Consider the following 13,948-nt stretch of genomic DNA (forward strand, 5'->3'; position numbering starts at 1 on the left):
ATGTTAGGTTGATAAAAATGGTAAAATACAATCTACTTTAACCACTCATGCTACACAGGTAGATTCAGATATTACTTATAACTGCTGAAGTAAAATGAGTTAGGCAGTAAAATGATCTAAATACCATCACAGACAGCTCAATGCGCAGCAGCAGTCTGAAAACTGAATAAATTTTGAGTTGCATTAAGATGAAAATAGAGATTCAGATGGTGACTTAACGAAAACAGAAGGTGCTATACCATCTTCAGAAGGTGCTATACCATCTTCTGTACAAAATCAGAAAATGAGGAAGACTAGGTGTGTGTAAGAAGGATTTTATTAGGGTCAAGTCCATCTATCTGGGTGTTACAAATCTCACAATGCTAACTGAAGGCATCATTCTGCGCTGATCTACATTTTGAGTTACCCCATTGGATTCCAGAGGGATTGTACAGGGTGTGTAGCAGTTGGCATTAAAAAGTCAACACTTAACTCTGCTTGGTAACAGTTGGTATATGAGATCTCAGTTCTTTCCTATTTGAAGTATAGTAAAATAATCACAATGTCTCAAATGCCATAGTTAATTGTTGACTGGTGAATGGCAATTCCTGTATGTCAGCACAGAGTTTGACCCTGGGGCATTAAGTGGGAATTTAACAGCCTGAAATATCTGTGCATAATGATATATATTAAATTAAACTAAAAGACTTGTTCAAATCCAATTTGGATTCTCTTCTGGTTACTGAAAGAATAGGCTTGGGGCATTGGGAACAGCTACATTTCACTTTATAGGGTAGGGTTAATAATATAAAAATGAACACTCTTTCCAGACTATTATAATCTGTTTGGCTCCTTACCAGGGAGAACCCCAAGGGATATTTTAAGGTCAAAAAATTATTAAAGAATTTTTATGGGGTAAGACTGAAAAACAAAGAATGACTTATTCCAAAATGGTCCTGCCAGAACAAAAGGGTAGGTTTATACACTATTTCCAGACTTCCAATTATATTGTACAGCTTTCATGATGAAATGTTGTCTGCTGATAAAGGGATAAGACTTAACAATTCTTACTGGATAGATACCGAGCAGTCTTGTAGACCACAATCCCTTTTTAAAAAACTGATAGCAAATCTGTGTCATAGTAACCCTTCCTGGTCATCACAATGTTTGCAAAAACATTTTGAATAAAATGGTAAAAATAATATAGAAGTGTCAGTAGCAACTCCATAGTTACAGTTGTGCTGAGATTTGTACTTACAGCTTCACTAAAATCCCTATATTTCATACCTTTTTATCCTCCAATTTAGCAGAATAAATCTTCAGAGGACAATGAAACTTTCCATGGAATATTGTAGTGAAACTTTTGCTAACTATTGCAGATTAAATATTTTAAAATGGAGATGTGTGAGCAACAGAATGGAGTTAGTTGTGGTTGAAAAGGGAAAATGATGAGAGGAATATACCTGGTGAGGGGATTTATAGTATGAATGCATATATCCCACGTTTGACAGTTTGATTTGGGGATATGCATTCTAACAACCTGAACTCAAGGTTAACAACCTTTCTGTATTAGAACATATTTAGCCTCAGCCCCTTTTATCATCAACATGTAATAATATAGGAAAAACCTAGATTCACATTTAAATACAAGGAGTCATCTGGCACAAGTGGATGAAAGGGATGTTCTAAGACTAAATCAGTTATTTCATAGGGGAGTATTGTTTTCCTTCTCTAGGGTTTATGAATTAATTGATAATGAGAGTAGTTGATGACAACGCATACAGATTTGCTTTCACAGTTAAGCAGCTAACAAATTTGCCTAGAACTTTATGCTAGAAAAAAATCATCACCTTTCTCTCTACTTGAAACCGTAACAAAGTAGAGTATGGTGTCTATATTTATAAATTTCTCCTGTCCTCCTCTGTATTAGGACAGGATAAAGGCAGAATAGAAAGCATTGGGATTAGGATGTTAGACACAACGTTCATGAGAAACTCTGATTCCAAGTGTGACATACTATCAGTAGATCTACAGTTGAAGGGCTTTGTTCTGAAGAAATTATCAGTATTCCTCCTGGGCATGCTCGCTGAACACTGAGCCAAAATATGATTGGTCCACTGCACATGGGAATAAAACATTCTCGATGGCCAGGAGTTGTAGAGCTGCTTCTGGGTGGGAAGCTCATGTAACTACATAAAATTCTATTTGAGGACAGCAAATGGCTTGTCCAAACATATACAGATGGCCACCCTGAAAAGCAGTTACAGTCACTGCTTTCTGTGTTCTTTCTAATTCCTTGATTTTTTTTCTCTTTTCTTCATTTTGCTTCATTCTTTTGGCTTTCTTGCAGCGATGCTATCAACAGCACATTCAAATGTGAGTGTTTTAAAGAGCTAAATGCTTTTTGCATGAGAACGGCTGTCTGAATCTTTCATTTCTTTTTTCCTTTTATTAATTCACTCTCTACTATAGGACCCTGATTTCATTCAGCCAAGAATATTTCTATAAGCAGCTTGCTAAAGCACTGTTCTGTGTAATCCAAAATCTTTATGAAATGTATGTATCTGTAATTATTTATAACAATGTGAGCATTTACTATTGCATCCTGTGCAATGTGTGTTCTCACTTTGTGCCTTAGCTATTAGTGCCTTAGCTGTGATTTCCAGGCTTAGAACTATCATAGAACAACACTTTTATTTTGTGGAACTCCAACAGAACATGTTTATTTAGAAAATAGATAAAAATAAATCATATTATATGCTGCCTTTCCCATTCCAGCCAGTTACTTCCAAGGTGTAATGAACTGAGCTTTAACGTCAGGCTTTATTTACAGGGTCCAAGTTTCAGGTCATTTGGAAGTCAAACGAAAGTACATCCCAATTAAGGTCCAAATTGTATCTGGCCACTCCCATGTGTGAAAATCATAAAAGATTAGGCTTGGAAGGGACCTCAGGAGGTCATCTAGTCTAACCCCCTGCTCAAAGCAGGACCAACCCCAACTAAATCATCCCAGCCAGGGCTTTGTCAAACTGCAACTTAAAAATCTCTAAGGATGGAGATTCCACCACCTCCCTAGGTAACCCATTCTGGTGCTTCACCACCCTCATAGTAAAACAGTTTTTCCTAATATCCAGCCTAGACCTCCCTCACTGCAACTTGAGATGATTGTTCCTTGCTCTGTCATCTGCCACCACTGAAAACAGCCTAGCTCCATCTTCCCTGGAACCCTCCTTTATGTAGTTGAAGACCGCAATCAACCCCCAACCCCCCCCCCCCCCCCCCCCGACTCTTCTCTTCTGCAGACTAAACAAGCCTTGTTCCTCAGCCTCCCCTCATAAGTCATGTGCTCCAGCCCCCTAATCATTTTCATTGCCCTCTGCTGGACTCTCTCCAATTTGTCCACATCCTTCCTGTAGTGGGGAGCCCAAAACTGGACACGGTACTCCAAATGTGGCCTCACTAGTGCTGAATAGAGGGAAATAATCACTTCCGTCAATCTGCTGGCAATGCTCCTACTAATGCAGCCCAATATGCCATTAGCCTTTTTGGCAACCAGGGCACACTGTTGACTCATATCCTGCTCCTTGTCCACTGTAACCCCCAGGTCCTTTTCTGCAAAGCTGCTGCCTAGCCAGTCAGTCCCCAGTCTGTAGCAGTGCATGGGATTCTTACATCCTAAGTGCAGGACTCTGTATGTGTCCTTGTTGAAAATGTGGGTAAAGGACGCAATTGGCCTCTCTTATCCTTATGTTGGGGACATCAATATTCAGGTTGCGCTGAACGGACATTTTTATGTCAGCTGTAATTCTTCTAAGGAGTTCTGCTGTTGCATGGCCCTTCCGCATACTCCCACAGTACATCCAATGTTTTAAAGCCATAATCTGACCTCAGCTGTATATGTGCTGGGTAATACGCTGTTTTAAGTGCTTACCGCCTGCTTGTTGCATTGTAGACACTGCTTATTATTCAAAGGAAAGAAAACAAGTGTTTTGTTCAGTTAAACAACTAAATATGAAGCTAAAAAAAAGGATTTTTCACTAGACTAGGTGTTTCAGATTTCTCATAGCTTTCTTTTTCTCTTCTCTCTTTTAAGACACATTTAAGAGATGTAAAATACAATCTGTATTCCTTTGCTTTTTAAAATGTGATGGCTTAGTTACACTATGAATAGGTGTGTGTGTTTGGGGAAGGAATAATTTTGCACCAAGAACAGGCTTCAAGTTTTAGTGTTTGACTGTTAATTACCTTATTTCTTCAATCATAAAATGCTGTACTTGAAAGAAAAATTGCTGCATGCGCTGTGAAGTCTCTAATGGTCTTATTTTCTGCTCCCAACAGATGTTGATGAGTGCACATCAAATCCATGCACTAATGGAGATTGTGTCAATACACCTGGATCCTATTATTGCAAATGCAATGCAGGTTTCCAGAGAACTCCTACCAAGCAAGCTTGCATTGGTAAGAAAATTTGTTTACACATCTGCATACTCTACAGATGTTATGCTCTGTCAGATTCTATTGGAGTTTAGAAAATAATTATTAGTGTCGTCTTTTCAGTAAACCATGACAGTGATGTAAGTGCTTTTTTATTGAAGCTCAAATGTTGGCCTATACTTGAGTTAATTCTATAGATAAAATAGTGATTTAATTTTTGGCCTTTGACATTCATCTGTTCCTTCTGTGCCCCAGTTCACTTGGCTAGCTGGTTTAAATTGCAGAATACACAGAAAATTAAGGTTATACGTATTTTAATAGACCAATTATTGACTATCATTACAAACTAACACTTCAGTAATCTTATATTAGTACAATAAATGTTTGATGGTATAAAGCTATATACATACTGGGAGTTCAAGAGAATGAGGTCTTTCCATCTTGAAAACATTTCTTTCTATGTAATATTAACTGCTAGGCTCTTTTAAAAACAGTAGCTAGTACTGTGTCACTTTTAGTTCATTGAAAGAGAATCATCTGATGGAAACACTGTAAGTGCTATCAGGTACAATATTTTTTGTAATTTTGTTTGCTTATTGAAACTCAGTTTTTTGTTGTTTTTTTTTTTTTTATGATTTTTTCTCTCTCACTTAGATATTGATGAATGCATCCAGAATGGCGTTCTTTGTAAAAATGGCCGGTGTGTGAACACTGATGGAAGTTTCCAGTGTATTTGCAATGCTGGGTTTGAACTGGCTACGGATGGAAAGAACTGTGTTGGTATGAGGAGCTTGTCTTTATACAAGGATGAAGCATCAAAGAGAGACTTTGGCTTAACATATCTAGAAGTTACACTTTCCACAGTGTTCTTGATCTTCAAAGATGGAATTTTGTGAAATAAGATCTAGTATGAGGTGAACTCAGAGCTTCACTGGGGTCAAGTTGACAGTGTGTGGAGTTGCACCAAGTAGATGGTGTATGGAGCTGCACCATCCTAAAGGGAATTCAGGAAGGAATCGTCCTTCACAGGGTGCAGTCTCTCCCCGAGTGAACTGGTGTGTAAGTGGATTTTACAGGCTACTGCCTGCACTCACTTGTGTGGCTGGTGTAGAAGGGGATGGAAGGGTGAAAACCATGATCTTACCTCTTCCACACCCCTCCTTGCCCCTTTTAGGGCACTGTTCACCTCTGGAAGAATATCAAGGGAACAGTGTTGTCCTGAGTAAAAATCCTGCAATTGTGATAAGCATTTGTGAGGGTAGTGCAAGGGGTAAGGCTCCTTCTCTGCTTCCCCAAACACCAACTTGCATCGACATAAGGGCCTGTCACAATTTAGCACCATAATGGGCCATTGGCCTATTCATGTTTCTGAATTGTAAGTTTCATATTTTTAGGTTTTAAACTCTCTGGCTGCAGGATCTGTGTCTTGCTAGGAGTTTGTACAGCATCTAGCGCATATTTTAGTCATTGCTGCAATAATAATAATAGTAATACACTTAATATGAAGACCGTTAGGTGCTATAATATATTTATATAATTTCTTGTGGCTAGGAAGAAGGTTTATAAGTATTGCTGGTTCCTTCATATTTAAATGCTTAGCATAAAGTTTTTCTTCTGATAATTCCTGGTAGTTACAGAGTTTAGTACAGAGTGAACCATACAATTCCCTTTGAGAGTGCAGGGCAGACTGTCTAATACAGCATGTGACTGGCTAATATGTCTAATCCAGAGGTAATACATTGTTCTGAGGAAACAACATCTCTCCATCTAATCCCATAGCCTGAGTTTTACTTCTTTGTCTTGTTAAGGAAGATGGGTATTTTTATTTCTATTTAAAAAGTGCCATGAGAAACTTACAGGTGCAACAAGCTTTGAATTCTTTAAGGTAGTTGAGCCTTGTTCTCCCTTCTCCTAAGGGAAGGGGAGTTGCCATTTACTGCAGTGCCTTCTCTGTTGAAATATTCAGTGTAAATGACATTTTAACTCTGACGTTTTGCTGCTTTTTCCTGTAATCTGAAAACCTTTCAGGTAATACATGACAATTATTATTAGTAGGGGCTAATCTTCGGGGAAAATATACTCACTCACTCACTCACTCACCATCTCTCTCTCTCTCTCTCTCTCCCTCTCACAGAATTTATTTAAAGTGGCAGAGTTTACCTAGTGAAGTAGTACTGACGCATGTGCATTATTTCCTTAAGGTTATAGGGGTATAAGTCATTTTCTATGCTCTGTTTCTGCAGATCATGATGAGTGCACCACCACCAACATGTGTTTAAATGGGATGTGCATAAATGAGGATGGTAGCTTCAAATGTATCTGCAAACCAGGGTTTGTCTTGGCTCCAAATGGGCGTTACTGTACTGGTATGTATGACTGTGAGATAACACATTAGGACAATCTTAATTGAAATCACCTTTCCTGTCTAGTGAATCATGTCAGAATGGCAAATCTTTTGTCACATGGACTTAATAATTTTCCAATATCTTGCTAATTTGGTACAGTAGGCATCTTAAAATGCCGAAAAATACTCCTTGTAATTCTAGAAAGAAATTACAGAACCATGTAATCTGTGCAAGATGGTAGTTTGATGACAAATTGGCTTGTGAAAATTTGTGGGAAACACTGTATCTGTAATAAATTCTGTACCCACTGCAAAAATCAGTAACAAGAGTAGTAATATGAAAAAGTGTCAGAGGTTTCACTTTTTATGAATATTCAAATGTAAATTCCCACTTCAGTTGCCTGCCGCTGTATATTTGCATAATGTTTATTAGGACACTGTTACCACCATGGTGGAGGGCTAAATACAAGCTGCTTTAGGGAGGAAAGGAAAATTTTGAACATTTAGAGAATGGAGCTGAATCCAACTCTACTTGATGACAACTGAAAGATTCCCGCTGACTTCAGTGGAAGTTGGATTAGGCCTAAATGTTTTTCAGTAGAAAGGTATTTCATGACCAAATTTACCTGTGAACATTTTTTCTTTCTGTACTAAAATTGGATCTCGTTGTGACTCTGGTTCCTTTAAAATAAACATGTAGCTTTCCAGTTCACACTCAAAGATTATTTTTAAACTGTTCATTTAGATGAAAATTAGTATGGCTTGACCATAAAAAGATGAATCGGTGCTTTTTTCTCAATTGCACAGATATAAACTACCTGCAGACAAAAGAAAAAGTGTGTAGGGTCAAATTTAATTTAAATCAATTTTAAATGAATTAAAATCATATTTAAATCAAATTTTAGAGAAAGGGGGAAGGGAAATCCTGACTTCTTGTTATGTTTCTGAGTTGCAAATTACTTGTAAACTTACTGAGCATGAAGAAAACGGGAAAAGAAAGTTATTGGAACTCTGCTGCCTGAACTAATGAATGGGATTCATGAGCGGAGGTTAGCTGGCTTTGATTTAACTCAAGTGTGGTATGAAATTGGCATTAAGTTACACAGTGTTAGTTCATAAGAGGAGCAGACTTCCTTTCCCTGCTTCTTAAATAACACAAATAAACTGTCAGGCTTGAGAGTGCAACAACGCTACAGTCTTACCAGGTTTTGAATTTTGAAAATCAGTTTTTATTTAAAAAAAAAAAAAATCTCTATCACTTTCAAACAACTCCTGAAAGACTGACCGCAGTGGACAAATTGTTGCTACAGGATAGTGCTCTAATACTGAACTTTATTACAATGTACTGTATTGTACAGCCACCTCATAGTGAACTCAGTGCTAAGAAACTGTAATAACAGGTGTCTTAGAAAAACCTAAGTGAGATAAATTAATAGTAGTGACACTCTGTTTAGAGTTAAGTAGAAAATCCAAATTGTTTCAATATACTGCAGTGTGAAAATTGCACTACTGGCCAAAGTAAACCTGTCTTTACAGAGTTTGATTCTGCACCTATGAAGTCAATAGGAGTTTTTTTTTGTCACTGAATCAACGGGGAACAACATATGTCCTTATTGAAGTTATGTAAAAGATTGGCTTTGCTAAACGATGGTTATGCCATAAATATCTGTATTCTAACTTCAATTTTAAAACACAATATTACTCTGAAATTAAGGGCAGAAAACAACGTGGAAAATCTGCCATTGACAAACTAAACCACTGCGATACCTCTAGACTCAACATTTTTTTCTGAAATTTTTTTTATAGTACATGCCCTTTGGCTGAGACCTTGCATATCTAGTTTAACGGGGAAACACTAACAATCCCTCAACTACTATAGTGCCATGGGGCAATGCTTTAATGACATTTACTCAAAAATGGAAAAAGGTGAATTATGTTTCCTTCTGGGCAGATATTGATGAATGCCAGACTCCAGGAATTTGCATGAATGGTCACTGCATCAATACTGAAGGTTCCTTTCGGTGTGAATGTCCACCGGGCCTTGCTGTTGGGGTTGACGGCCGTGTTTGTGTAGGTGAGTGAGACTTTTTAAATGAAAAACAATTAGGACTTTTTATGATGATTTACCAGAGTATCATATTTAAAAAAATCAAACGACATTCTTCTAGTTAATGTTGATATTTGTTGTTGAATTAAAATGATTATGGAGGATTCATTCTGCCACATGATTGATAGTCTGCAATTATAAGATCAGACACTGGTGTGGTCTTGATCCTCCCTGTCTCCTGTGTCTTTTTAAATACATTTCCATTCCTGGGTGAGTATTTTCACTTGAACATCTCACCCTTTCCTCTACTTCTAATCACTCACCCCAAATCCATGGAAAAATAAACCACTTTGGTCAGCGGTGGGGAAGGAGTTGTGTTCTTTTGAATATATTGTTTCTCTCATTTTCACCTTTTCCCCTCATCCTATGAAGATGAAGTAAAGCAAACAAGACTCCAGCAGGAGAAATATGATAAATTATCATAAAAATGCAACCTAAGTAAAAATTATTTTATATGGACTCATAAATATTTCTTTAATCACTGTGTTTGGTGGCATGAAATTATGCTGCACAATACACTGAAAGTTAGAGGATAAAAAACATAAGGAAGAAGCCGAGGTTCTCTATTATTATCTTAAACTAAGGATATCAAATTATGTAGCTCTCAGCTTCACCAATTGAAAAATCTTGTGATTACAAACAACCTTTGAAAGAAGAGAATTTCTCCTTTGAAATGCATGATTTTTACTTTAGTAACCCAAATAAGGTTTGTTTGAAGTCTGAAAAATCATTGTTATAGAAATTAGAGATAGAAAGGATGTGGCAGGTCATGCGTAATTGTTCCTGACAATATAGTCTTCAATGATCTGTCCAATCCAGCTTTAAGTAAGTGAAGCAAACCTTTTCCTTGGGAAACTCTTGAATCTCAATAGTATGACTTGAAGCTGTGAATAATGAGAGACACTAAGGCTATGTGCATGTTCACTGTGCTTAAAGAGGTGTATTTGAAAAATGGCAATATACATAATCATTATTAGGTGCTAGCAAATGTTGTCTGATGGCTTTTTATCAGCTTTCTTTTGTGTAACTGGCTGTTTGCTATTACCTAGGGATCAGATCACAAGAAGAACATGGTTCACCAAAACTGTGCCCACAATCTCAGAATAGCTAGATGTTCCTGCTAAAATGATCAGCAGTGAAATAGTTAACTTTGTCAACATTTAAATTGTCATAATTATGATTCTGAGTTAAGATAAATATAGTTGAGATAAACAATACAGCAGTTATCAGCAGTCTTAGAACTAGTCAACGGATCAAAGATAAAAGGGAGAGAAAGGACCTGGAAAGGCCCAGTTTGAAGCAGTGTGTTCTCTGCTGGTCCCTGCTGGAATTATGGCCCTCTAGAGCACATTATAAGCCTGTACAACTAAGAACAGCCCTGAGGCTGAGCTAGACCCTCCGGATTGGTATAATACAAAGGTGGCTTCAAACCAACTTGAACTCCATGTACGGCTCCTGCACACCTGAAAACACAACCCATTATTTCTATCTGCCTGTCTACAGACACAGGAAGATTGTACTTTGAAAATATCTCTCTACAACCATAAGGGCTAATTATTTTATATTATTATTATAGCGTTATTTTAAAAGAAAAATTTAAATTTTGCAGATCATCAAAGAAAAAAACAATGCAGTGTTCCATCAACAACTAGTCAGTCTGACCCTTTCTATTACCAACTCCATTTAGAAACTCCAATAGGAAAGGTCCGCATGGTGTGAAGGGTTAAAGGAAGCTAGTGTGAAAAGCAGAATGTTCCTTTACTCTATTTCTTAATCAGAATACTGAATATGTACTGTATTTTAATAAATGCAGGCATTTTATTATAGTAAATTAAACCTATGCTTAAGTTTAAGCTAAGATTTAAAAGCAAGAATTGTTCTCACTGATGGTGCAACCATGATATTTGCTTATATCATATTAATAAATATTGCCAACACAGTACTGAAATGAGCAAACACAGCATGAGATGGTAAACTCCCAGCACCATTCTTTTTGTATTAGGGATTTCACAATTAGGGCACAGTAGCAGAGCCAGCTTTAAGCACTAGCCATGCAGAAACTTTTTGTGGTCCACACGTTTTGGGATCCAGGCTGATCTGATCTCACTTGCTGGCAGTGAGACAGTTGTGGAAAGCAACTTTGTGTCCAGTTTTCTCCTTTTCCTCTCACCCCCAGATTCAGCAGTTTGGGGATTCACAAATTGTAAGATCAGCTCTGCACAGTATTTCACATTTGAGCATACATAGCTGTACATATCATCTATATAATAAGAGTCCTTTTTTCAGAAAGGGAGAAAGAAGAAATCTTATGCAGTAGCTTTGTGCTAGCTTGTGTTGAATTTGGACTAACCATTAGTCTAAATAAGACATTGATTATGGCACAAGGTCTCTTGAGTGCACCAGAAGTTTTAATAATTAGCACCAGGCTAGAAGTTGTGTACAGGTTACACTACTTGGGACCAAGTGTGTCAGATAACTTATCTCTAGATGACAAGCTTAATTCTTGCAACAGAAAGGCAGGCACCACATTCAACCAACTGACTAAGCATTTTTGTGATAACAGGAAACTAATATAGAACACCAAGATACAGGCCTACCAGACTTGCATTCTGAACACACCGCTGTGTGGTGCTGAGACCTGGACTGTCTCCAGCAGGCTTGAGTGTAGACTAAACTCCTTCCATACCTGCTGTTTTCACTGTATTCTAAATATCAAGTGGGAAACGCAAGTCCATGACACCAAAGTATTTGAGAAAGCAAAATTTCCAAGTCTAATCACCTTTCTCAGACACAGGTATCTCCACTGGCTTGGCCATATGCAATGTATACATTCATTCCAAAGGATCTCCTTTATGGAGAACTTGCAGATACTCCAGGCTACTGGGCCAACCTAGACTCAGATGCAAGGACATTTTTCAAAAGGAATTTGAAAACCTTCAACATCAAGACCACAAGCTGAGAAGATGCAGTTAACAACAGGCTACACTGGAGGACTGTGCTGCGCCAGGGAGTCAAAGAGGCTGAATAAAAGTGATTGAGAGGAAAGCGACTAGAGCAAAGAGGAAAGTGCAGCAGGCCTCAAGTACTAGTAGTGCCCCGGCTTCATCCTTCTGATCCTACGTCTGCATTATCTGTGGCAAGGACTGTCACTCAATAATTGCATTTTTCTAGTCGCTTGTGATGCTAGAGCATGTCATACAGTAACTGGCTTTGAAGCTTGCACCATCATCTTTCAAGATGGACTGTTGCCACTTATAAGATTCCAGAATTGCCACTCTGTCTGTGTCACGCTGAAGCCTAGAATGTCTATTGAGTTAGTGTGAAGCAATGGAAACAGCCACAAGCATGGTTGAGAGCTCTTTTTGTTTCAGCTATCACTAGGTCCAATCATCACTGGGATTTGCGATTTGTTACTGTCCAATTTTTAAATTCTTGGTTATTTTGATTTTATAAATTACACCTATGCGACAGCATGAGCATTCAGGACAGTAAGGCATGTATCTGTCATGCCAAGAGTTCAGGACAATTGTGATATCGGGGGTAACTTAATCAATCATTACTCTTACTCTCCAGCAAATTTGCATGCAATAACTTCATTGGTTGTATGACTGCACAGATGGTGGATTACTTGGCCCTACTGCCACTGTTCAGCTCATGCACAAATCAGCACAGCTCTGATAGTACCACACACACATTTTTCCACTCTCATTCATACCTACCATAGGATCATAGCCGTCGGTCATCACTGGTACATGTTAAAGATAAAATTATGAATCTTACAGTTTCAACAGGAAATACCTGTAAGATGACAAGAAATCATGAGGCAGAATCATGACTCATTTGGTAAATTCAGTTTTACAAAAAGATGATGTAATTGTTCCAGACATACAATAATGTAGGTTATTTCAAATATTGTGTAACAAAAATTTCATTCATACATAATCTTCTGAAATGTCAAGGAGCCTGTTTGCTGTTTAGAAATGTACTGTATATGCTATGTTAATTTCAGGAGCTTTCTATCTGACTATGCTACATGATTCATTGAATGATCTTAATAATATTATTCAGACATTTCTAGCCCCCAGAAAAGTATTTGTAATCTGAAAATTAACAGATTATATGGTACTGATTTTATTTTATTTTATTTGTTAGTTTTACTCATGGTGTCATAGGCATTTTGCAGAAAAATGCCTTTAAAAGCTCACAATCAGAGGGCTCCCTTCTGCTGCCCTTACATTGCATACTATCTTGCTCCATTAGTAGTGCTATTGAGTCCAATGGGACTTTTCATGGAGTAAGTTACTGTACTATTAAACATAAGCATGCAGAATCAGCCTCCAAGTGACAGATGAGTTTGGAAAGAACATGCACCATAGAGGGGAATATATACTTGGAAAGGGAACATTCAGATAAATGTTTAAAGCCAAATTCTGCTCTTGGATGCAGGCACTTGGCTTTCAATGGCTTCTAAGTGAACCAACCTGCATACAGGACAAAATGTATCCTTTTCACTGGATAAGTTTAGGGCCTCAGGTTCTTGTTGAAAGAGTATTCATTCATATCCTTCCCAGTCTAAGGAAACATAGTTATTTCTCTGCCTCCCCTTTCTTAGATACTCATATGCGCAGCACATGCTATGGAGGAATCAAAAAAGGAGTATGTGTCCGCCCTTTCCCTGGGGCAGTGACAAAATCTGAATGTTGCTGTGCGAATCCAGACTATGGCTTTGGAGAACCATGTCACCCATGTCCTGCCAAGAACTCGGGTAAAATTGCATGATTCTTCTGATCTCACGGCTAATATAGACTACGAAGTCTGATTCAAAGCAGAGTCATAGAATTTGTTTTTTAAAGTAATCTAAATGTGTAGTATGTAATGTGAACAAAAGAGGATTACTCTGTAACTGCTGTAACTAGTGGGAATTGGACAGCCTGTCTCTAGAAATGGCTTCTCATAAGAATGCAAAAAAAAAACAACCCCAAAAAACATTTTCTTTTTGAATGTTTATGTTTTTCCATGTACTGTGCTGTCTGGAGTGCACCAAACTCCAGTGCTGTCCAGACTGTGAGAATTCAAAGGTGTGG

General features: G+C 37.8%; 1 protein-coding gene across 2 annotated transcripts in view; it reads left to right on the forward strand.

Annotated features, from left to right (window-relative positions):
- Positions 1–13,948, forward strand: part of FBN2 (fibrillin 2) — a 277,388-nt gene that overhangs the window by 104,617 nt on the left and 158,823 nt on the right. For both annotated transcript variants that reach the window (XM_067569251.1, XM_067569252.1), the window contains 5 exons: positions 4,318–4,437; positions 5,068–5,193; positions 6,657–6,779; positions 8,709–8,831; positions 13,477–13,629. In XM_067569251.1, coding sequence (XP_067425352.1) covers positions 4,318–4,437; positions 5,068–5,193; positions 6,657–6,779; positions 8,709–8,831; positions 13,477–13,629 — 645 coding nt within the window. The remainder of the gene's footprint in view (positions 1–4,317; positions 4,438–5,067; positions 5,194–6,656; positions 6,780–8,708; positions 8,832–13,476; positions 13,630–13,948) is intronic.

This window comes from Emydura macquarii, unplaced genomic scaffold, assembly GCF_026122565.2.
Source record: "Emydura macquarii macquarii isolate MOO-44397 ecotype Brisbane River unplaced genomic scaffold, CSIRO-AGI_Emac_v2 contig_2897, whole genome shotgun sequence".
Taxonomy (NCBI): domain Eukaryota; kingdom Metazoa; phylum Chordata; order Testudines; family Chelidae; genus Emydura; species Emydura macquarii.